Here is a 23,387-nt window from a genome sequence, read left to right on the forward strand (position 1 = left end):
GCTAGGCCAGACCTTCCTAGCGAGGCGTGGGGCGGGGCTGACGCTAGCCCTGAGGCGAATAATTTAAAGGGGCCGCGCGAGCAGAGCCGGGCGGAAAGCTAGCGGTGGCGCCGAGTGGATCCCGGTTGCGGCCCCTGGGTGAGTCCGGGTTCCATCGGCCCAGTAGGGACGTCCCCTTTGAGTATGGTTAGAGAGCTTTGGCTTTCCCAAGTTCTGTCCTGTTAAGAGTCCCGACTTTCTAATGCTCCCATCCTCCTAGTTCCTTGCGGGTGTTTCCGCACTGTAGCCAGGTACGCCTGGGGTGGAAGGACAGTAGACACTTAAGAATTTTCTAGGTAACGTCTCAGGGCCCGGTGATTCCCTTGACTTCCTATTAATATTCTGTCGGCGCCAGAAATACCTTCAACGTCCCCGGAAAGTCCCAGTAAGATTCGAGCATTACCCTGTATCTTCCGAGGAGCGTCCTTCCCAGGCCCCCAGTAACGTACCCACCCAGCTCCCGGTTTTCCCATTAGTAGTCTTGTATTCCTCAGAATCTCGCAGTAACTTTCCATTGCTCCCCCAATAATCCCAGCGTCCCTGGTTACACCTCCCAGCAATGGCGCCGGTTTCATTCCCAGAGCCCCAGTGATGCTCCGCACCGCCACAGACCCCATAACTTCTCGGGTACGTGACAGTAGACCCTAGCGTAAACCATTGGCACCTTTCGAGGCCAACCCACCCCCAGGACCCCTTCCTTGGGAGCCCCCGACAGTATTCCCTCACGCCCCAGGTCCTGGGTCCTTCCGGGGGCAGGCTTAGGCCAAGAGCCAAGTGTCCAGCCGACCTCTCAACCCCGTAGCTTGAGGGCCCCGGTTTCCAGGGGTGAAACATCCGATTTTTGTAGGGAGTACGAAGGAGGGATGCAGCCTAAGAGACCGTGGGTCAAGGTTGATCAATCTTGCAGAGGGTAGAGACGCCGGTATAAGGGCCACCAGCCGGAAGGGGCCATGCCCGGCGGGACCTGCCTGCGGGCTGCTGACAGTGCCATGCTACCCTTTGGCCTCGGGGTGGGGTTGGACAGGCGGGGCGTCTGATCGGCCCTACTCGTAGGTGAAGGGAGCCAGGAAAGAAGCCGAGACCCGCCTCGCTCCCTGGCCCGGTCGGGAGGTCAGTTTACCCTATCCCTCCGTTCCCCAGCGCCCCTCCAGCCGCTTCCACTCAACCCTAAGTGAATGGAGAAGCCACCGGAGCCGGAGGTACCTAGGGGGCGGGACCTCAGGCAAAGGGCGGGGCTGAGGCAGGGGAGGGGCAGGTTCAGGTTGACGACTTGCGCGGGTTCCTTCTGCTCCTTGATTCCCCAGGACTCTGGGCTCTCAGACTTGCTGCCCAGCCTGAAGCAGTCAATGGAGGCCCCGCTGCAAACTGGAATGGTAAGGGGTGGGATTGTGAAGGGACTACAACTCCCAGCGTGCTCAGCGTGCGCTATCGCGGTCCCGCGATAACGAGATCTTGTCTGTTCGGGCGGAACTACGTTTTCCGGCGTGCACCGCGAGCCGCGGAGCCGCGGAGCCGCAGGAAAGAGTCGCGCCCCCGGGAAGGTAGCTGCGCTGGCCCATTCTGCAGATGGGGACACCGAGTCACGAGCTGAATACGACCTCCTCGGGGGCGGAGGCCAAGTGGGATGAGACCCGGGACGTCCTTGCCCCCTCCGAGGAGGGCCCGGCCGGACGGATATGCGGTGCGCAGCCAGTGCCGTTCGTCCCACAGGTGCTGGGCGTGATGATCGGGGCCGGAGTGGCGGTGCTGGTCACGGCGGTGCTCATCCTCCTGGTGGTGCGGAGGCTGCGAGTGCCGAGTGAGACCCCGAGGGCCCCTCCGGGAGGACTGTGGGATGGGGAGCCGAAAAGCCCGGGTCTCCGAAGCAGTAGAGGTGGAGTTGCTGGAGTCTGCGCAGAGCTCAGAGCGCCCCTCTCCCTTCCTATCCCCAGAAACCCCAGCCCCCGAAGGCCCCCGGTATCGGTTCCGGAAGAGGGACAAAGTGCTTTTCTATGGCCGGAAGATTATGCGGAAGGTGAGTCCAGGACCCCCTGAGGCCGGCGCTGACCGCACAGGGGCCCTGCCTTTTCCCTGTTTACACTTCTTAGTGGACACCCTTACCCATCTTGGTTCAGGGCTCCTGGATCTGGCTCCCCTCTTCTCAGTTGACCCGTCCTCCCCTTAATTCTCCCAGGTGTCACAATCCACTTCCTCCCTGGTGGACGCCTCTGTCTCCACCACTTCCCGTCCCCGTATGAAGAAGAAACTTAAGATGCTCAACATTGCCAAGAAGTAAGACTGTCTTGGGTGTGCCTGGGGGCTGTCTCAGGGGCCTTTTGAGCGCTATATACACCAAAGTGTAGATATCAGGTTCGCTGAGCCCCGTGGACTGTCTTGGGAATCTTCCCACACAGGAGGGACATCCCGGGGCTCTCTTCTGAGAGGTCATGTCAGAGCTCTTGTTTATCACACGTATGTGTGGGGTCTCTGTTCTTGAGGCTGTCTCAGCTGTGTCCCCCTAACCACAGGGTTATCTCTGAAGGCTATTTGCCATGTTTTTAGGGATCCACACCTGAAGTCTCCCCATACTAGAAGGCTTATTGCAGTCGACCTCAAATCTTTCTGTCATCTGCTAGAGGAACTACCCCTAGCTTCCATTCTCCAGGGGTTAGAAAAATCTCCGCAGTCATTGAACATCACAAGGCATCTCTTTGTCATCTGCCTTGGGTTTCCGACACTAAGGAGGCTGTTTTGGGAATTTTTCTTCTCGGAAGACTATCTCAAAAATCTTCTTTCACTAGAATTATAGGAAGGGGCCCCTGTCAGCATCAAAGGGCTATCTCAAAGTGTCTGAGAAGGCTCTTCCAGATATATATTTAAGTTGGGAGCTGGCTTTGGGGGTCCTGGCATCATGGGTGTCTGTCCTAAGGGGTCCTTCACACCAGGGGGTCATCCCAGGACTCAGCATGACCAGCCATAGCATTGCAAGGCTTCCTGTGATTTGAGAAGGGCTATCTAGGTTTTCCAGGATCAGTAGAGAGTCTAATATCAGGTTTCTCTACATCATGAGGGTTGTATCCCCTGTCTGCACACCCTTCAGGAGCAACCCTGATGGTTTTTTTGTTTGTTTGTTTTGTTGTTTGTTTTTTTTTTTTTGGTGTTGAGGATTAAACCCAGGGGTACTTAATCACTGAACTACATCCACAATACTTTTTATTTTTATTATTATTTAAAAAAATTTTTTGAGTCAGGGTCTCACTAAATTGCTGAGAGTCTTGCTAAGTTGCTGAGGCTAACCTTGAATTTGAAATCCTCCTGTGTCAGTCCCCCTGGTCACTGGGATTACAGGCATGTACTACCGTGCCCAGTTTACCCTAATGTCTTAATGACTGTCAAAGGGCTATCCCAGAACTCTGTGACCTGAGAAAGGGCTAGTTCAAGATCTCTTTTGTCAGAAGAATTACTGTATTCAGATTTCTCTACATCCCTGAGTTTAACTCATGGGACTGCTGATTCTAGAGAGTCTGTCTCAGGGATCTTGTGCTAGGAGAAGGGCTATCACAGCAGAAACTGCAATTTGTGGAGAAGGACCCTCCTGCGTGATGAGAGGTGCTGTATCTGTATTCTCCATGTGTCATGAAGACTATCCCAGGGATCTCTGTGGCCTCAGAGAGGCTGTTTCAGGGTCCCTGAGACCCGAAAAGAAGAGGTATCTTAGGAAACTTTTATCTTTTGATTCTTTTTTTTCTTTTCTCCCTTATTTTAAAAATATTTTTTTAGTTGTAGATGGACAAAATATCTTTATTTTATTTATTTATTTTTTGTGGTGCTGAAGATTGAACCCAGTTCCTCACGCATGCAAGGCAAGCACTTTACCACTGAGCTACCACCCCAGCCCCTCTTTTCTTTCTTTTTTAACCTGAAGGATCTTTACAGAGACTATGGAGACTGTATCTGGAGTCTTATGTAACAGAAGCAACCTCAGAGGCATGCTCACGCTAGGAAGACTGTCTCAGGAATCTACTCTGTGGCTATTGGAAAGAAAATTTCAGGGCTCTTGTGACAAACAGACCTTCTTTCTAAGGTCTGCCCATGTTTTGGAAGCTATGTCAAGGGTCTGCCAAGAGAACTAGAGGGTCCATTTTAGGGACTTATGACTAGTGGAAGGGCAGTGTCAGGGCTTGATATCAGGATTCACACATTTTTTTCTGTAAAAGGCCAGGTAATAAGCCTTTTAGGCTTTGCAAGCCACATTCAGTCTTTGTCCCAGTTATTCAGCTCTGCTGTTGTAGCGTGAGAGCTGCCGTAGATTTGTGAGTGAACAAATGTGGCCGTGTGCAAACAAAACTTCATTTACAGAAATAGGTGACGGGCCTGATTTGGCCAGTGGGCCAGAGTGCGCTCCATGTGAACTCTCGGAAGGGCTCTCTGAGGGCCTTAGGTCTGCCTGAGCCCTCTCTCTGCTCCCCACTTCACCCCCTCCTCCTACCAGGATCCTGCGTATCCAGAAAGAGACACCAACACTTCAGCGGAAGGAGCCCCCGCCCGCAGTGCTGGAGGCTGACCTGACTGAGGGTGACCTGGCCAACTCCCACCTGCCCTCCGAGGTGCTATACATGCTCAAGAATGTCCGGTCAGTGTTGAAGTGAGGGTGGTGTGGGAGGGGCCTGCAGCACTGGGACTGTCTGACCCTCTGTGTCTCCCTGCCTCTACCACCCATCCAACAGGGTGCTGGGCCACTTTGAGAAGCCACTCTTCCTGGAGCTGTGCCGGCACATGGTCTTCCAGCGGCTCGGCCAGGGGGACTATGTCTTCCGGCCAGGCCAGCCGGATGCCAGCATCTACGTGGTGCAGGATGGGCTGCTGGAGCTCTGCCTGCCAGGGCCTGTGAGTGGGACGCTCGAGCCACCACGGGAAGCTGGGTACTGGAGATGGACCCTGGGGTCAGGCACTACTGTTGGTCTGCAGAGATGGTCATCTTAGGGAGGGTATGGGGAATGGGAGGCCCTTTGGGGTGATCTGTGACAGTGAGAAGTACCGAAGACGACTGCTGGTCGGGAGGTCTGGTGTGTTCAGGGAGGGGCCTCAGTGATCACTGGGGTAGGTTCAGAGGGGGCCAGTGGTGTGGTCAGGGGTGGGATGCCAGTTACCAGGGGAGGTCACCTGTGGTCAGTGGTCCCTGTGTCTCAGGATGGGAAGGAGTGTGTCGTGAAGGAAGTGGTCCCTGGAGACAGTGTCAACAGCCTCCTGAGCATCCTGGATGTCATCACTGTGAGTGACTGTTCGTGGGCAGCGGGATTGGGACTGGGAGGGAGGCTGGTTATGAGGACACCCATCTCTGATTGGCCCCGATGCTTGCTGCTGGTGGTTCCTGAAAGCACTGGCTGGAAGGATGGGGGGAAGGGTGAGATGGCTCCCAACCCTTGACCTTGTCTCTCCTCGTGCCTGCTCCCGCCCTAGGGTCACCAGCATCCCCAGCGGACTGTGTCTGCCCGGGCAGCCCGTGACTCCACCGTGCTTCGGCTACCTGTGGAGGCCTTCTCTGCCGTCTTCACCAAGTACCCCGAGAGCTTGGTGCGAGTGGTGCAGGTCAGCAGGCCTTTAGTCTCGCTCCACACGCCCCAGGGGCCCCACTTCGCGTACTAACCTCCACCCTAACTGGTCCCAGGCATCGGTGGGGCGCAGCTCAGCAGCCGGCAGCCAGCAGGCCTGGAGCTGCTGTGCTTACCCTGTGGTTATCACTCCTGGGCAGCAGACCTCTCCAGCTGCTGACTCCTCCTTAACTGCCTCGCCCAGCCCGCTCCCCTCTCTGGCCCCACCCATGACCCAGCCTGCTGGCCCCACCCCTCACATCCTACAGATTATCATGGTAAGACTGCAGAGAGTCACCTTCCTGGCGCTTCACAACTACCTGGGTCTGACCAATGAGCTCTTCAGTCATGTGAGTTGAGAAGGAGCACAGTGGTTCGGGTGCAGGATGGGACTCCTGGGACATGCCACAAGCCGCTCTCTGTCCCGACAGGAGATCCAGCCCTTACGCCTGTTCCCTAGCCCTGGCCTCCCAAGCCGCACCAGCCCAGTGCGTGGCTCCAAGAGGATGGTCAGCACATCAGCTACCGAGGAGCCACGGGAAACCCCTGGCCGGCCGCCTGACCCCACTGGGTCCTCACTGCCTGGACCTATAGGTACCCACGGTGACCCCCAGGGACTGAAGGCCAGCCCAGTCTAATCTCCTGCCTCAGCTCCCAATTCTTTACTGAGTCCTGCAGATTCGACGTGAACCTTTCCATTCCCCTAGGCACCCCTTAGCTGGGTATCTAGGTCTGACTTCTGTCTGGTCAGGAATCCCCAACCTCAGCCTCAAGTACTCATTGGGGTCACTTTTCCTATTACCCCAGTCCCTAGGGACTCCCAGCTGACCCCTCTGCAGGCCCCCCTCCTAATCCTAGCTCTGGACCCATGGGCTCCAACGGCCGGGGTCTGATCACAGGTCTCCCCCAGGGGACCCCACGAAGCCCACATCCTTGGAAGCACCCCCAGCCCCTCTGCTGAGTCGCTGCATCTCCATGCCAGTGGACATCTCAGGTTTGGAGCTGGGGGCTCCGTGTGGGGTGAGGCATTGAGCTTGTGGATTCGAATTCAGGCAGGGCTGCCTCCAATATTAACCTGTGGGCTCGGGATGCTGACAGTGTTTCCTTGGGTGCCTTCTTTCTGGGTGTTCACTGGGATGACATTCTGCCAGCTGTGTTGAGAAGGGTGCAGAGGCAGAGAAGTCATGTCTGCCATCCATTAGTCATGTCGGCCATGGCTGTGGCAGTCCACATGGAGTTGGGGTTGGTCTTAGAATATGGCTGTGGTCACTCTTGAGTTTGTTTATTTATTTATTTGTTTTGTGGCATGGGGGTGGAACCCAGGGCCTCACACATGCTGGGGCAGTGTCCACCGCCGAGCTGCACCCAGCCATGTCTTTACCGTTTCTGCTGTCCCCCGTTCACTCAGGCTTGCAGGGCGGCCCCCGCTCTGACTTCGACATGGCATATGAACGTGGCCGGATCTCTGTATCCCTGCAAGAAGAGGCCTCTGGAGGGCCCCAGGCAGCCCCTGCTCGGGTAGGCCCCTGCTCCTCTCTCTGCCCCGCAGTTTCTTTCTGGGACCCTGGCCTGGGTCTGGACTGACCAAAGGTGTCGTCCCCCAAGGAGGGAGGCTGGGGAGGGCACAGCAGAGGTGACGGGCCCTGCCCTATGCAGACCCCAACTCAGGAGCCCCGGGAGCAGCCAGCGGGCGCCTGTGAGTACAGCTACTGTGAGGACGAGTCAGCCAGCGGTGGCTGCCCCTTCGGGCCCTACCAGGGCCGCCAGACAAGCAGCATCTTTGAAGCGGCAAAGCGGGAACTGGCCAAGCTGATGCGGATTGAGGTAGGTGGCTGGGGGGGTGCGGGGCGGGGGAGGTCTGGGACTGGTGGTGGGGAGGGGAGGCCTAACTGTGCCCCTCTCAACCCTTCTCCTTCCCCAGGACCCCTCCCTCCTCAATAGCCGAGTTTTGCTGCATCACGCCAAAGCTGGCACCATCATTGCCCGCCAGGGGGACCAGGTGAGACTGAGCCCTGACCTCTACCCACACACCCCTCTGACCTGATCCCCGACCTTTGACGTGATGACTGACACCTAGCTCCATGGGGTAGACCCTCATCCTGTGATCAGCCTCTAACTCTTGGATCCTGTGATCTTTACCTCCTCCCCTACACCATGTCCTCTGGACCCAGCAGCACTTCACCTCCAGCCCCCGGGGCCTTTCTCCTGGGGCCCCAGCCCCTAGATCTCTCCCACCTGCCCTGGATCTTCTATGGCCCGTGTTCTCTGACTATGTGATCCTACAGTGCACCCCGTCATCTTGTCTGTTTCCAGCCCTGATCCTTGCTGCAATAGGTACTCAATCAAGGGGTGTGAATTGCAATCAGCACCTGGAAACCATGAGCCAGCCCCAGGGGTGGGTTCCAGTGTCTCCTGGAAGCACCAGGAGGTGTGGGAAAGTGTATCCTATTCACCCCTCCACTCTGTGTCCCAGGAAACCAAGACCCACCAAGGGGAGCCCACCTGGCCATGATCTCATGGTCAGGAGGTGCGGAGGAGGAGCTTCTGAGTCGCACAGAGTGAAACCCCATCTCTGTCCCAGCTCCCTGTATGATATTAGGCAAGTGATCAAGAAGGTTCTCAGCTTCCTCAGCCTGCGGAATGGGAGTAATAAGCAGAAGCAGTGTTCAGAGATGTGCAAGATTTACGAGAATCACAGGAAAGGGAGTGAAAGTTCAGCAGCAACTCACAGTGGTGGGGGAAAGGGTAGCTAGGGTGACACTTCAAGTGACATGACCAAGGTGTTGATACCCCAGTACCGCCTCTGGGTGAGAGAGGTGGGCAGTCCCCCTGTTGGCTGGCTGGGGGTTCTGGCACTTGATAGGGCAGTCTTGCCGACTTCTGGAGCTGCTCATCACAGGGTGAGCTCCTTTGCCAAGAGGATGTTGCGTAAGGCCTGAGCCCACTGTTCCCAGTCCCTGGGGGACAGGCTGAGGCAGTGCAGGGCCCTAGGCCCTGCTTATCTGAAACACTGTTGAAGTTAACCCAGCCCTGTCCTGGCCCTCAAGAGGCCATGCAGGTCTGCAATCCCAAGGCCTGCTTAGGTCTTCTAGGCTTTGTTAGAGACCACTCTGACCTCCTCCCTCCAAAACTTCAGACCAGCCGTTCTCAACTAGATGAGACTTTGCCCCCCAGGGGACGTTTGCTAGTGGCAAGAGACTTTGGATTGTCATGACATGGGTGGTGCTTCTGGTTGCCAGTGGGTAGATGCCTGGGATGCAAGAACACCCAGGCCAGCATAAGGGAGTGTCCACTCCAGGTGACCCCACTGGTGTAGGGAAGCCAGCTGCACATGGTTTCATGGAACCTCTATACAGGTGTTTTTATTTTTAATTTTTAAAAAGTATTTATTTGCTTATTCTAATTAGGTATATAGGACAGCAGAATGCATTTTGATTCATTGTACACAATTGCAGCACAACTTTTCCTTTCTGTGGTTGTACACAATGTAGCGTCACGCCATCTGTGCAGTCATACATGTACCTAGGGTAATGATGTCCATCTCATTCCCCCATCTTTCCTGCCCCCATGCTCCCTCCGTTTCCCTTCCTCCCCTTTGCCCAATCACAGTTCCTCCATTTTTCCCAGCTCCCCTCCAATATGGATCATCATCCACTTATTAGAGAGAATATTCAAACTTTGGTTTCTTTGGGATTGACTTACTTTGCTTAGCATGATATTCTTCAGCTCTATTGATTTACCTGCAAATGACATAATTTTATTCTCTTTTAATGCTGAGTAATATTCCACTACGTATATATACAACAGTTTTTTTTATCCATTCATCTATTGAAGGGCATCTAGGTTGGTTCCATAGTTTAGTTATTGTGAACTGAGCTGCTATGAACATTGATGTGGCTGTGTTCCTGTAGTATGCTGATTTAAGTCCTTTGGGTATAGACCTAGGAGTGGGATAGCTGGGTCAATTGGTGGTTCCATTCCAAGTTTTCTAAGGAATCTCCATACTGCTTTCCAGATTGGTTGCACCAATTTGCAGTCCCACCAGCAATGTATGAGTGTGCCTTTCTCCCCACATCCTCAACAACACTTATTGTTTATATTCTTGATAGCTGCCATTCTGACTGGAGTGAGATGATATCTTAAGAGTAGTTTTGATTTTCATTTCTCTAAAGCCCATTTATTGATTGGGTTGTTTGTTTTTTGGTTTTTTATTTTGGGTTTTTTTTAGTTCTTTATATATCCTGGAGACTAGTGCTATGTCTAACATGCGTGTGGCAAAAATTTGCTTCTACACAGGTTGAGCATCCCTAACCTAAAAAATCTAAAGCCCAGAGTGCTTCAAAATCCATAGCTTTTTAGTCCTGATCTGACACTACAAGTAGAAAATCTCACACCTGGCCTCACCGGAAGGTCTGTAGTCAAGACAGATAACTTAGAAATAGCACATAAAATTACCTTAAGTGTGTAAGAAACAAGTGAATCTCGTGCTTAAACTTGGGTCCAATCCCTAATATATTTAATTATATATGAAATATCTAAATCCAGAAAAAAAAATGAAATCTAGAGCACTTCTGGTCCTAAGCATCTTGGATAAGAGATACTCAGCCTGTATTGCAAACAGGATCTGTGGTCAAACAGGTTTTTAGAGGCCCCTTGTGAACATTGTTAGCACAGCCAGCTTTCTGAGAACTGAACAGGCACATAACATACTTCTGTGTGTTGACAAGTGGTAGCCTATGGTTGGTAGTGCCTGTGTATATCCGGGTCTGGAATTCTGTCATTGAAGGTTCTAGCAGGCAAGTATGTGTGTATACTCCTGGGCTGTGTCCTACCCAAGGACCCCTGAATGTTGTGGCAGGTGGAGCTTTGTTGGGTGCCAGACAGGGTGGCATGGTAGGTAGGGTAGGATCTTTCCTTCTCAGGACAATTTCAATTCCTGATTTTTATGGGGGTGGAAAGAGGAGGTGTCTGGCTGGTCAGGCTGATGCTAGGAAAGAGAAACCTCTGTTTACTGAGCAGCTGCTGTGTCCCATACCTTGTGCTGCCTACTGGACAAGAGGCTGGAAAAACCAGTGTGGACTCTGCCTTAGGGGAAGCTGCAGTTCTGACACATGACTCAAAGGATCACCCAGACCCTCGTAAAATCCTCAGGCTGGTTGCTACAAAGGAGATGTTCTAGGCGCTAAGGATTCACCCCTATTTCTAGGATGGTGCCTCTCTTAGGACTCCAAGCTAAGGAGAAATGATGAAGAGCAGTTAACTGCTTAGCTGCAGGAAAGGTCGTTCTAGGCAGAGAACAGCTTGTGTGAACGTCCTGTGGTTAATGCTTGCCCAGCGTGTGGGAGATCCAGGTTCCTCTCCCCAAAATTAAAATAGGCACATAACATACTTTCCAGCGCACTGTAGGGAGAAGAAACAAAAGGAAACCAGCAGGGATCAAGGGAAATAATTGCAGAGGAGCAAAGAGGACTTTTAGCGGTGGGGGGGGGGGAATGTTGTGTTGGTCAGCTGTAATGCACCTCCCATGCAATTTAAAGGGCAAACTTTAGGGCTAAGGTGGAGCTCAGTGGTAGAGTACTTGCCCCAAACTCTGTCTGGCATTCAGGAGGCCCTGGGGTCTATATCCAGGACAAAAACAAACCCCAAAACACCCGGGAATGAGGATGCACACCTGCAATCCCAGCAACTCCAGAGACTGAGGCAATATTGCAAGTTCAAGGTCAGCCTCAGCAACTTAGTACAATCCTGTCAAAAAACAAACAAAAAAATAGGTATGTAGTTCAGTGGTAGAAGGCCCCTGGGTTCAACCCCCCCAACCCTAACCCTACCCCCCCCAAAAAAACACCTCTTAACTGTTTGTTTGTTTTTAATACAGAATTGTGCGGCCAGTTTACTTTCTCTAGATTTGCCTGTTCTGGACATTTCATGTAAAATGGAGTCATGCAGTGTGTGGCCTTTTGTGTCAGACTCCTTTTGTTGAGTGTGGCATTTTCGGGGTTCCCCCATGCTGTGGCATGTGTCAGAGCTTCACTGCTTTTGGCTGAATGAGCCATTCTATGGATGGCGTGCTGGTTGTCCACTTGCCTGTTGACGAACAGTTTCCACTTTCCGGCTTTGGTGGAAATGCGGCTGTGAAGCTGATGGAGAGGTTTCTGCATGGACTATACCATTTCATTTTGCTTGGTTTCATACCGGGAGTTGAATTGCTGGCTCATATGGCCACTCTATCTTTAGCTTTGGGAGACTGTTTTTAACTTTTGCCAGACTGTTTGCCCCAGCACCTGCGCCACTCACATCCCCACCAGCAGTGCTGAGGACTCCAAATTCTTCACATCCTAACACTTTCTGATTCTGGCTATCATACTGGGTATGAGGTGATATCTCATTATGGTTTTATTTTGCATTTTCCTAATTTGTGATTTTGATCCTCTTTTCATGTGTTCATAGGCTATTTGAATAGCTTGTTTAGAGAAGACTCTTCCTAGCTTTTGCCTATTTTAAAATTATGAATCTTTTTTTTTTTTTTTGCAGTGCCAGGAATGGAACCCAAGGTCTCACACATGTTTGACATAGAACACTCTATCACTGAGACACACCCCCAGCCCACCGATTATGTTTTTTTATTATTATTGAGTTGTGTGTGTGTGTGTATGTATACACTTATACACACACACACACACACACATATACAATTTTCTGTGCTGGGGATCTGACTCAGCCTTGTGCATGCTAGGCAAGCACTCTACCACAGAGCTGCATCCCCAGCCTTCCCTATGTAGCTTTTACAGCCTCCCACTGTTTAGAAAATAATTAATGAGCTTAAATCTGGATTGAGTTTGGTGATCCGTTGGCAATGTCTGTTGAGTGCTGATTCAGGCAGATACATCATAGTCGTGCTACCTGCAGGTTCTACATTTGTGGATTTGGCCAACCAGGATAAAAATGTAGATAGGCCTATGATAGTTGTCTGTATGGACCATGTGCAGACCTTTCTTGTGCTTGTATTCTAAACAATACAGTGTAACAACCACTTACACGGCATTTACATTGTATTAGCTATTATAAGTCATCTAGAGATGACTGAGGTCTATGGGATGATGTGTGCAGAATAGATGGAACTACACCTACCATTTTGTATAGGAAACTCAGCTGAGCATCATGGATTCTGGTATCTAATTACAGGTGCCAGAACTAATTACAGGTGGATACCAGGGGAAGACTGTTGCTCATATCTAGTATATTCCCTCCTTTTATTTTTCCTTTCCAACATATCCTTTCATCTTCCCTGGGTGCACTGGCCTGGATTTGGGGAGGGAGTGCTGTGGCTGGCTGGGTCTGTGCTCATCTCCCAGCCCCTGTCCCACAGGATGTGAGCCTGCACTTCGTGCTTTGGGGCTGCCTGCATGTATACCAGCGCATGATCGACAAGGCGGAGGACGTGTGTCTGTTCGTGGCACAGCCAGGGGAGCTGGTGGGGCAGCTGGCGGTGCTCACCGGGGAACCCCTCATCTTCACACTGCGTGCCCAGCGAGACTGCACCTTCCTGCGCATCTCCAAGTCTGACTTTTATGAGTACGACTGGGCCCGGGGTTGGGTGGGCAGAGCGCTGGGACCAACCCAACCCAACTCCTCTCAGTAGTGGGAGAAGCAAAGACCTCATCTGTCCACCCCAGTCCCAGAGGGGCAGAAGGGAGCTCCCAGATCTGGCCTCTCAATGCCCTTTTAAAGTAATTTTGTAACTGGGCATGGTGGTGTGCGCCTGTAATCCCAGTGTTTCTGGAAGCTGAGGCAGGGGGATTTCAATTTCAAAGCGAGCCTTAGCAACTTAGGGAGGCCCTAAGCAACTTAACAAGACCCTGTCTCAAAAAATAAAATACCAAAGGGTTGGGGATGTGGCTCAGTGGCCCTGGGCTCAATTTGCAGTACCACTGAAAATAAAATAGCTTTGAACCCTTCCTGTTTGACCCCCAAGCTGTCACCCACTTTCTCCACTCCCTCTGAGGTGTTTCAGGGGGCCCCAGCCCATGCACACCCTCCTGTTGCCCGCAGGATCATGCGTGCACAGCCCAGTGTGGTGCTGAGCGCTGCGCACACGGTGGCCGCGAGGATGTCGCCCTTTGTGCGCCAGATGGACTTTGCCATAGACTGGACGGCGGTGGAGGCCGGACGAGCGTTGTACAGGTGGAGCACCGCAGCTTCCACCTTCCACTCAGGGCCTGCCTATGCCAAGGCCCCGACCTTCCCTGACCCACCCCTCTCATCCCCACCCCAGGCAGGGTGACCGCTCTGACTGCACCTACATAGTACTCAATGGGCGGCTGCGCAGCGTCATCCAGCGTGGCAGCGGCAAGAAGGAGCTGGTGGGGGAGTATGGCCGTGGGGACCTCATTGGAGTGGTGAGCAAGGCCCCATCCCTGACCTGCACTCTCCTAGTCCAGGCCTCCCAGTACCCATCATCCCTAATCTCTGTTGGCAGTCACCCACTTCCCCACCTCATGGGGAGGAGCTTGAGGTACTCCACTCTCAGTGTACATTCAGAGCCAGAGTCAGAAGACTAATCTAATCTAATCTCTGTCCTGTCCCTATCTCCGGAGCACTATGTATAGTGGGCGAGACATGATTCACTCCACTTCCATGTTGGGGGACCCCGTGGGTGGGGTAGTGAGGCCCCGGGTGCCTGCGCTTGGCTTCCCCTCCCCTTCCCGGGCCTCCTGACCCAGGCAGCCCCAGTCATGCACGTGGCCCACAGGTTGAGGCGCTGACCCGGCAGCCGCGAGCCACGACGGTGCACGCAGTGCGCGACACAGAGCTGGCCAAGCTCCCAGAGGGCACCTTGGGCCACATCAAACGTCGGTACCCACAGGTGGCCTCTTGTGGGCAGGAAGATGGGAGTGGAGGCCCTAGATTGTGGGACCTAAAGCAGGGCTTCTGAGGGTGGGGGTCTTGGGGTGGGACCCAGGTAACGGGAACCCCAGACACCCCAATAGAAATGGGAAGAATGGGGTCCGCACGGTCACTCCCCGGTTTCACTGGATCCCTGGTCTTTCTCCACACCCCCAGGTTGTGACTCGCCTTATCCACCTGTTAAGCCAGAAAATTCTAGGGAATTTGCAGCAGCTGCAAGGACCCTTCCCAGGTGAGAGCAGACCCTCCTGGGGTTTGTTGGGGGATGTAGTTCGGCACCCAGGGCATGCTGGGAAGTGGCATTCAGTGCGTAAATCTTGTGGGGTTGACACCAGAGGTGGAGTCTGAGAGCCGATGCTTGTTGGGGCTTGGAGCTCGGATACCTGTGCATGCTGGGAAACCGAGCCCTGGACCCCTGGACGCTTCTTATGGACTCCTAAAGTGTCCGTAGCGCTCCAGGCAGAGTCTTAAGCAATGAGTTTGCCCCTGGAATGGAGTCCACACCCTGACCATTCTGGGAAGGGCGTCATAGGATGTGACGGCAGTGGAGCCCGTGTGATGGTGTACAGGGCTCAGCGTGCGCTTGGAGGTGGTTGCCGAAGTTCCTGGCGCGCTGCCGTCCTAGCCTGTGGTTTCTGTGAACTGGAATACTTGGGAGAATGCGCTGTGCCAAAATGTGGTCCTAAGGTTCTACATTATGGCAACCCAGTTCCCCCTCGGCCCTGTCATTGGGTCCCCCTTGGGAGGATGGGGGCCATGGTGGCACGAAAGACATAACGTTAAAATTAAGAGAAAGAACAGATGTCAGGAGATGACAAGTACAGTGAAAAAGCAAGATGGGACCTTGATGCCACCTGACTTTTGGAGGGAGAGGGAGGGAGGCTTCTCTGAAGACAGGGCCCAGATATGGGAAAGAACTCGGAAGGTGAAGTGCACAGGGCTCGGTGACTTTGAAGCACTGCTAGGAGGAGACTGACTGAAGGGAGAGATGGGGGTGGGGCAAGTCGCATAGGGGTGTGGAACCTTGAAGGGCATTGGACCTTAAGGCTGTCACAGAAGGGGAGAGCTGAGCAGCGAGGAGGCAGTGGGTGAGGTCTAGGCAAGAAATGGGGGCTGCTGGCTCGGTGCCGGTTGTTAGTGGAGAAGCTGGGAGGGAAGGTATGGTAAAGGTGTGTTTATTCCTCATGGTTTTGTGTTTGGATGCAGGAGTCCACGTCAGAATGGGGTGGGGAAATGGCGGTTCTACATGCCCCCAGTGAATCTGAGTAGTTGTAGAGTCGTGCAATGGTCCCATTGAAGAGATTACTGCCTAAAGTGGAGGTTAGGTGTCCAAGCTTTAACCAGAGAGGTGGGTGAAGGTGTGGGCCAGGCCTGGAGCCCTGGCCTGCAGTGTGGTGGTGTCAGGGCGTGGCGCAGCCTGGGAGGAGGGCTGCAGCCTGGAGTAAGTGGGGAGGATGGAGGAGAAGGAGGTCCATCTCTCCAGACGCAGATTGCACGGCAAACCTCGTCTATTGGGTTCTCAGCAGGCTCCGGGCTGGGTGTCCCCCCACACTCGGAACTCACCAACCCAGCCAGCAACCTGTCTACGGTGGCCGTCCTGCCTGTGTGTGCTGAGGTGCCCATGATGGCCTTCACACTGGAGCTCCAGCACGCTCTGCAAGCTATTGGTCAGTGAGGGAAGGGGTGTGGGCAAAGCAGGCTGTGAGTCCCTGGGGCCGGCCGGTCTGTGCTGTGTACAGTGAATATGGGCTGGGTACTGGGTGAGTGTGTGGGGACAGGCTCCGGGCCACATGATGAGTGACAGGTGCTCTCTCCCGGGAGAGGCTCCAGCCTGTTGACTAAGGTTCCTAACCTTCTTTCCTCACCTACCCCTAGGTCCCACACTCCTCCTCAACAGTGACATCATCCGGGCACGCCTGGGAGCCTCTGCGCTGGATAGGTGTGTTGGGGGTGGGGGGCGTTTCAGAGGAGAACCAAGAGGGTGAGGGACATGTCTGGAGCCTCAGACTCTGGTCTGGTTGGAGGCTTTGAATCAAGGAGCATGCAGCCCACCCATGGGTCATTTGGGAGACAGTGGGGTGGATCCCAGTCTAAGGTGTGAACTTCCATTATGGGGGCCTGGGTGTCTAAGTTCCCCCAGCAGTGGAGCCATGGGATCTGTGGGAGGGGAGGGTTCATGACCCCAGACAGTCCCAAGATGACCCTCTGCCCTCCCATCCTAGCATCCAAGAGTTCCGGCTGTCAGGGTGGCTGGCGCAGCAGGAGGATACGCACCGCATAGTGCTCTACCAGACAGACGCTTCACTGACGCCCTGGACCGTGCGCTGCCTGCGTCAGGCTGACTGTATTCTCATTGTGGGCCTGGGCGACCAGGAGCCCACTCTCGGCCAGGTCTGCAAGCCATGCTCAGTGACCCCAGACCAGGACCCCATCCCTGCCCTCCCGTAGGCCACGTGCACCTATGTGACTTGGTGTCTAGGGACCCAGGCTGGGCTGGGCAGAAGTGGGGAAAACGGTGACCTTCCGCTGTCCCTATTCCGCAGCTGGAACAAATGCTCGAGAACACGGCAGTGCGCGCCCTCAAGCAGCTTGTGCTGCTGCACCGTGAGGAGGGCTCCGGCCCCACGCGCACCGTGGAGTGGCTCAACATGCGCAGCTGGTGCTCCGGGCACCTGCATCTGCGCTGTCCGCGCCGACTCTTCTCCCGCCGCAGCCCTGCCAAGCTGGTGAGGGCCCTAGGCGGAGCGTGGCCTCTGGGGACAGGGTTGGGGGCTGGGGCGGGGTTGCGCCTTCCCCATGCCCCTGACCATGGCTGCCATTCTCTAATCCTCTGTCCTAGCATGAGCTCTATGAGAAGGTTTTCTCCAAGCGCGCAGACCGGCACAGCGACTTCTCCCGCTTGGCGCGGGTGCTCACTGGAAACACCATTGCCCTGGTATTGGGCGGGGGTGGGGCCAGGTGAGTGGCGGGGAGCTAGCTCCAGGGGCGGGGACTGTTCATAGGCTTCGTTGGGTGGGGCTGGGCGCCTGCGGGGCGGAGTTTAGTCCCTGGGGAACCCCAGGGGTAGAGGCTGCTTGGCTGTGGGGCAGTTGGGATCTGGGGAGCTTCTGAGGGCACTGCCCAGCGGATCTCCAGCTGCCCCCTCCTCCCCTGCAGGGGCTGCTCACATATTGGGGTGCTGAAGGCACTAGAGGAGGCAGGAGTACCAGTTGACCTGGTGGGTGGCACATCCATCGGCTCCTTCATTGGGGCTCTGTACGCAGAGGAGCGCAGTGCCAGCCGCACTAAGCAACGAGCCAGGGAATGGGCCAAGGTGTGTACTGGGGTGAGGGTCGTTATATCCAGGAACACTGAGACCTGTGATTCCACCATAACTTGACATGGGTAGGGAGGGGGTTTCCAGGCTCAGTGACCCTTCCTGGTTTAATTTGTGGACACTGCCTGGACCCTATATAGAGATACCTCTGTGACTCCTTGGCTAGCAACCCTAGTTCCCATCCCCAAGCTAGAGCAATCCAGACCCTTAGTGACCACTTTGTTAGTGGTCAGGGGTAACTATGTCACCATCCCTGTATGCTCCTGGCTCACGATCCCATTGTGACCCCAAGTGACTCCTGTCTGGCCCCTAGAGCATGACTTCGGTGCTGGAGCCCGTGTTGGACCTCACGTACCCCGTCACCTCCATGTTCACGGGTTCGGCCTTTAACCGCAGCATCCACCGTGTCTTCCAAGATAAGCAGATTGAGGTACACTGACCCTCGCGCCCCACCCTGCCACCCTCCCTGCGGGTGTCCCCTCCCCTTCCCTACCTTGGTCCTTGTCCCCATAGGACCTGTGGCTGCCATACTTCAACGTGACCACAGACATCACCGCCTCAGCTATGCGTGTCCACAAAGATGGTGGGTCATGTCCCACCTGGCCCTGCTAAAACGGCTGAGGCCGTGTGGGAATGGGGGGTACTTAGGGGAGGGCAGCTGAGCGTCTGGGACGTTGTTAACACGAGTGACCGTCCACCCTGGCCCAGCCACCGACCACTAACCATCACCCACTAATGCCCCAGAGGCCCCAGGTATGTCCATCTTCAGGGGTGGGGAGCCAGCAGGCTTGTCAGGCACCTCACCCCCTCCCGCCGTCCCCACAGGCTGCGTTTGGCGTTACGTCCGAGCCAGTGCCTCCTACTGCCCCTACCTGCCCCCACTCTGCGACCCCAAGGACGGGCACCTGCTGGTGGACGGGTGCTACGTTAACAACGTGCCAGGTCAGCGAGCCCACGGGGCTGGCCGGGCCTCCGAGCGTGTCTGAGCGTGTCTGTGTGTGTCTGTGTCTGTGTGTCCCAATGGGCAGGCTCCCTGTGGCGGTATGTGCGTGCCAGCATGACGCTCTCAGGCTACCTGCCCCCGCTGTGCGACCCGAAGGATGGGCACCTGCTCATGGACGGCGGCTACATCAACAACCTGCCAGGCAAGTGGCTGCCTGCACGCACTGCACACGCATTCGCTGGCACACGCACTTGCAGACCTAAGCAGGCAGGAGTGTGAGGTGGGCTCAAAGAGGACACACTCAATCCCGCAAGGTGTAGATGCACGAGCCCACACAGAGACAAGAGCAGATAGCTGATGTGCCCGTGAATAGCAGTGTGTGCAGCCACACACATAGTACATCTGTGTGCTTGTGTGTTGTGTTAGACACAAGTGGAGGCACACACACAAGGGACAGGTTTATGCACAAATACATGACACATAGCAGGGATCAAGACTCTTACATATGCACACCAGATATACGTGCCCGTGTGTTCTCTATGCATTCATGTGGTAGATAGCACCCACACATGTTTGCATAGACCTGTGTGCACGGATGAACACGTGCATGGATGAAACAGCATTTGTTTGCACATGCCAGTGTAGTCACCTTCATCCCGCATGCGCCATCCAGCGTGCATGTGTGTACATGTGTGGATAGAACTAGGAACCTACATGACTAGGTTACGTGTTCTTTCACACACACTGACTTTATGAGTACAGATGAGAGGCAGGCAGGTGTACAATTTAGAAAGTTCACACCCCTCGCTGGGCATGGGCAGGGGCCTGTAATCCCAGCAATTTGGGAGGCTGAGGCAGGAGGATCCCAAGTTCAAAGCTAACCTCAGCAACTTAGAGGGTTTTATAAGTTGCTTAGGGCCTCGCTAAGTAAAATATAAAAGGAGGATGAGGGTGTGGCTCAGTGGTTAAGCACCTCTGGGTTCAATCCCCAGCACCAAAGAAGTTTCACACCCCTGGGCCAGGTGCAGTGGCCACACCTGTAATCCCATCTAACTCGAGGCTGAGGCAAGAGGATCACAAATTCAAGGCCAGCATGGGCAACTCAGTAAGACCTTGTCTCAAAAATAAAAAGGGCCAGGGGTGTAGTTCAGCAGTCAGGCACCATGGGTTCAATGCCCAGTAACCATCCCCACACATAAAATCTCATGCCCCTGGAATATGATGCGCAGGTAGACCTGAATTGGCCACGCTTAGGCTCGCAGTCCCACAGACCCGGAGCTAGCAAACTGCAGCCCCCAGGCCAGTGCTGCATGTTGTAGGTGGACATTGTATTGGGACAGCCACGCCCAGTCGTTCACCTGTTCCCTGTGCCACAGCAGCAGAGTTGGATCATTGGGTCAGAGATGGCGGCCCACAGAGCTGGGTTATTTTTCTGTGGCTCTTTGTGGGCCCTGCACTCCTGCCACCACTGCGGATGTACTGTACAGACTACTCACTGCCACAGCACACACACGGGCAGTAGCACACACCTACAGGGGGGCTGGCACATGTGGACCCAAACGTAGACAGGCCTAGGCATGGCTACAGAGAGGCAGGTACACCCAGAGACAGGCACCTCATGTGGATGTGACACACATGCCCAGCACTGTGAGCTCAAAGTCTGATGGAGACTCAGTGTCTTCTTGGGCTGGGTGTAGCCATAGGACATATCTTTGTGCCCCAGGCCCATTTGGGGGCCTTCCCAGGGGCACAGACATACCCACACAGGCCCACAGACGTCACCATCCTCTCGGCCCTCACCCCCCCCCACATCCCTCAACTTGCATTTCCATGCCATTTGCATGTCGTTTGCATGACCTTTTGCATGACCATTTGCATGGTGTTTGTGGGACTGGGTTGAACATCCCTGCCCTGGGCCCTGGTGGGGAGCAGCCTGCTGACTCCCCGGCCCCACAGCGGACATCGCCCGCAGCATGGGTGCCAAAACAGTCATCGCCATCGACGTGGGGAGCCAGGATGAGACAGACCTCAGTACCTATGGGGACAGCCTGTCTGGCTGGTGGCTGCTGTGGAAGAGGCTGAACCCCTGGGCAGACAAGGTGAAGGTTCCAGACATGGCAGAGATCCAGTCCCGCCTGGCGTATGTGTCCTGTGTGCGGCAGCTTGAGGTCGTCAAGTCCAGCTCCTACTGCGAGTATCTGCGCCCACCCATTGACTGCTTCAAGACCATGGACTTCGGGAAGTTCGACCAGATCTATGTGAGCCGGTGGAGAGACTCTTGCCTGCTGGGCATGAGACCAGTGTGAGGGAACGGATTCTAGGGCTCTATCTGGAACCTGTGGGAAAGAGATCACGGATGGATTAGTGATGTCTGCAGTGGTTGTACCCAGGAGTATGGCTGAGCATGTTCTGTGTTTGAGCTAAGTTTCTTGTTATGTGCCAGCTGCCCTGCCTGAAGCACTGTAGTGATTTCTAATGCCATTTCTGTGTGGGTGGGAATGTGAGTGGTGATCAATTAGTAATGCCTGCCACAGGTGTGGGCAAGGGATAAGCAGTGTGTATCATATGCCGTTGACCCTGAAATATGTCACAGCCCCTGCCAACTGGAATTGACTATTGGATAGTGACCAGAGGCCCTGAGTAAAAATGTCCGATATCCTTTCTGGGCTCTCAGAGAACATATGCTGTGATGTATTAGTGATGCCTGCTTTGGGCACAGGGGATGGTGATATCCACAAGTGTCCTGCATATTTGCAGACCTGGATATATTTTTGCTCGCACCCTCCTGGGTCATTTGGTACCTTGCACACTGTATGGGACTGAGAGGAAAATAAGTGGAGAGGTTGGTAATGCTGGGTGGGGGCACGGACGGGCGATGAGGGGCCAGTGTGCTACAGATGGCTGACTCTGAAGTAGGTGTAATCTCAGATGCCCACTTCCTAGAGCCTGAGGCATTTGAGGGGCCAGAGAAGAGGCAGGCAGAATGGGATGCGCAGAGGGGTGGCAGGCATGGCCCCAGTCCCCTTGCTTCCTGCAGGATGTGGGCTACCAGTACGGGAAGGCCGTGTTTGGAGGCTGGAGCCGGGGCAATGTCATCGAGAAGATGCTAACAGACCGGCGCTCTACAGACCTCAACGAGAGCCGCCGTGCCGACGTGAGCCTGTGACCCTGTGACCCTCTCCCCTTAGGGCTCCTCTGGCTCTCCCCCAGACCACAAGTGACTCAGTGCATCCCTTGATTTCCCTGAGCCCCTCAAACATGCACTGGCTCCTGAGAGCTCTGTCCCGGGATCCCCTGTGAGCCCCAGGCCCGCGGACCCCACTCCCAGAGCCTCACCAGGGCCGCCCACAGGTCCTCGCCTTCCCAAGCTCTGGCTTCACTGACTTGGCGGAGATCGTGTCGCGGATTGAGCCCCCCACCAGCTATGTCTCCGACGGCTGTGCTGACGGTGAGGGGCTCGGGGACCCCCAGGGGCGGGCTGGCTGGAGACGGCAGACCCTCGGTCTCGGCTCACCTGCGCCCACGCCCTGGTCCAGGGGAGGAGTCGGACTGCCTGACGGAGTACGAGGAGGACGCGGGACCCGACTGCTCGAGGGACGAAGGTGGCTCCCCCGAGGGCGCAAGCCCCAGCACTGCCTCAGAGATGGTGAGAGCCCGCAGCCCACGCCCCGAGGCCAGGCCCACACGGGGCTGAGGGGCCCCTGAGACGTGGTGGGTGGGTGCTGTCTGTCCCAGGGGCCTCCTACTCGGCCGCAGACACGAGGTCTGGGCTGGGAATGACACGTGTTGGGTGACATTGTGGGGCTTCACACTTGGGATGACCTGCTGAGTAGCCTTCACTGGGTCACAGATGTGGAGGAGAGGCAGCGGGCACAGCATGAAGTGTCAGTGTCATCTTGCTGGACAGTGTGTGATGACCCTCAGGACCTTGGGGCTTCTGTGGAGCAACATAAGCCCTGGGGTGAAAGTTTTGAGGGGGTGGGTCCCGAGACTCAGGTTTGGGCTGGCATGGAGATGCCTCAAGCTGGGTGTCCCTAACTTGAATGGCATGCTGACTTGCACTCAGCGGCCTCAGGTATCAGGTCCTGTAGTGGATGACATGGCTGTGTGACCTGTCCCCACAGGAGGAGGAGAAGACAGTCCTCCGGCACCGGCGCTTCCTGCCCCAGGAGCCTCCCAGCTCAGCTACAGACACTTGAGGACCTCCACAGGGTCCCCTGCTCCGGACCTGGCTGGAGTTGGCCTGGGGAGCTGGCGCCCCTTCCTGCTGCTATGCCTGTGACACTCCTGGGTGTCCCTGGCCCCAGGGCCCTCACACTGGACTGACTTGCCCTGCCCCAAGGGGTGGGCAGTGCTGCACTGATGACCCTCAACTGACTGTGTCCCCCCAGTAAACTCACCTCTTGGAGGTGACCTCATGCCGTCTTTGGGTCTGGGAGGCACTTCACCCACCCTCTGTGCCCAGGGGTCTGGACTGGCCTGGAGCCTCTCCTCCCACCACTCTGCTGATGCTTCCCTGCACCCACCAGGTTCCAAAGCTGTTTGGGATCCCTCTCGCACACACCCCACCCCGTCCCTGCTAGGTTTCTGAGGCCTCTGCCCCCCTGGGTCAGGC

At 55.2% G+C, this 23,387-nt stretch overlaps 1 protein-coding gene across 16 annotated transcripts; it reads left to right on the forward strand.

Moving 5' to 3' along the window:
- Positions 1–12: 12 nt before the first annotated feature.
- Pnpla6 (patatin like phospholipase domain containing 6) lies at positions 13–23,185 on the forward strand. 16 transcript variants are annotated; one of them, XM_048812941.1, is made up of 36 exons: positions 13–138; positions 575–666; positions 1,093–1,238; positions 1,344–1,412; positions 1,750–1,837; positions 1,971–2,053; positions 2,213–2,310; positions 4,511–4,651; positions 4,746–4,905; positions 5,209–5,289; positions 5,479–5,607; positions 5,879–5,959; positions 6,041–6,203; positions 6,520–6,603; positions 7,018–7,127; positions 7,215–7,433; positions 7,531–7,608; positions 12,976–13,181; positions 13,659–13,790; positions 13,882–14,005; positions 14,359–14,472; positions 14,670–14,745; positions 16,037–16,180; positions 16,389–16,452; positions 16,736–16,904; positions 17,057–17,239; positions 17,353–17,471; positions 17,670–17,826; positions 18,143–18,259; positions 18,343–18,412; positions 18,858–18,974; positions 20,729–21,030; positions 21,810–21,926; positions 22,124–22,220; positions 22,309–22,418; positions 22,897–23,185. In XM_048812941.1, exons 3-36 carry the CDS (start codon positions 1,215–1,217, stop codon positions 22,969–22,971), a joined length of 4,101 nt encoding a protein of 1,366 aa, XP_048668898.1. In that variant the 5' UTR covers positions 13–138; positions 575–666; positions 1,093–1,214; the 3' UTR covers positions 22,972–23,185. The 16 variants fall into 16 exon arrangements, with proteins under 16 accessions (XP_048668898.1, XP_048668942.1, XP_015359187.1 ...); XM_048812985.1 differs by lacking the exon at positions 18,858–18,974 and adding an exon at positions 18,655–18,771 and having other exon boundaries at positions 16,040–16,180; XM_015503701.2 differs by having other exon boundaries at positions 7,266–7,433.
- Positions 23,186–23,387: the final 202 nt, after the last annotated feature.

Source organism: Marmota marmota, unplaced genomic scaffold (genome assembly GCF_001458135.2).
Source record: "Marmota marmota marmota unplaced genomic scaffold, marMar, whole genome shotgun sequence".
Classification (NCBI taxonomy): Eukaryota; Metazoa; Chordata; class Mammalia; order Rodentia; family Sciuridae; genus Marmota; species Marmota marmota.

Bases quoted from the DNA above. Each gene is read 5' to 3' on its own strand.
- Pnpla6 (XM_048812918.1), top strand. From the start codon at position 1,606: ATGGGGACACCGAGTCACGAGCTGAATACGACCTCCTCGGGGGCGGAG. The intron at 4,652-4,745 runs GTCAGTGTTGAA...CCCATCCAACAG, and splicing joins TACATGCTCAAGAATGTCCG to GGTGCTGGGCCACTTTGAGA. The intron at 5,290-5,478 runs GTGAGTGACTGT...CTCCCGCCCTAG, and splicing joins GCATCCTGGATGTCATCACT to GGTCACCAGCATCCCCAGCG.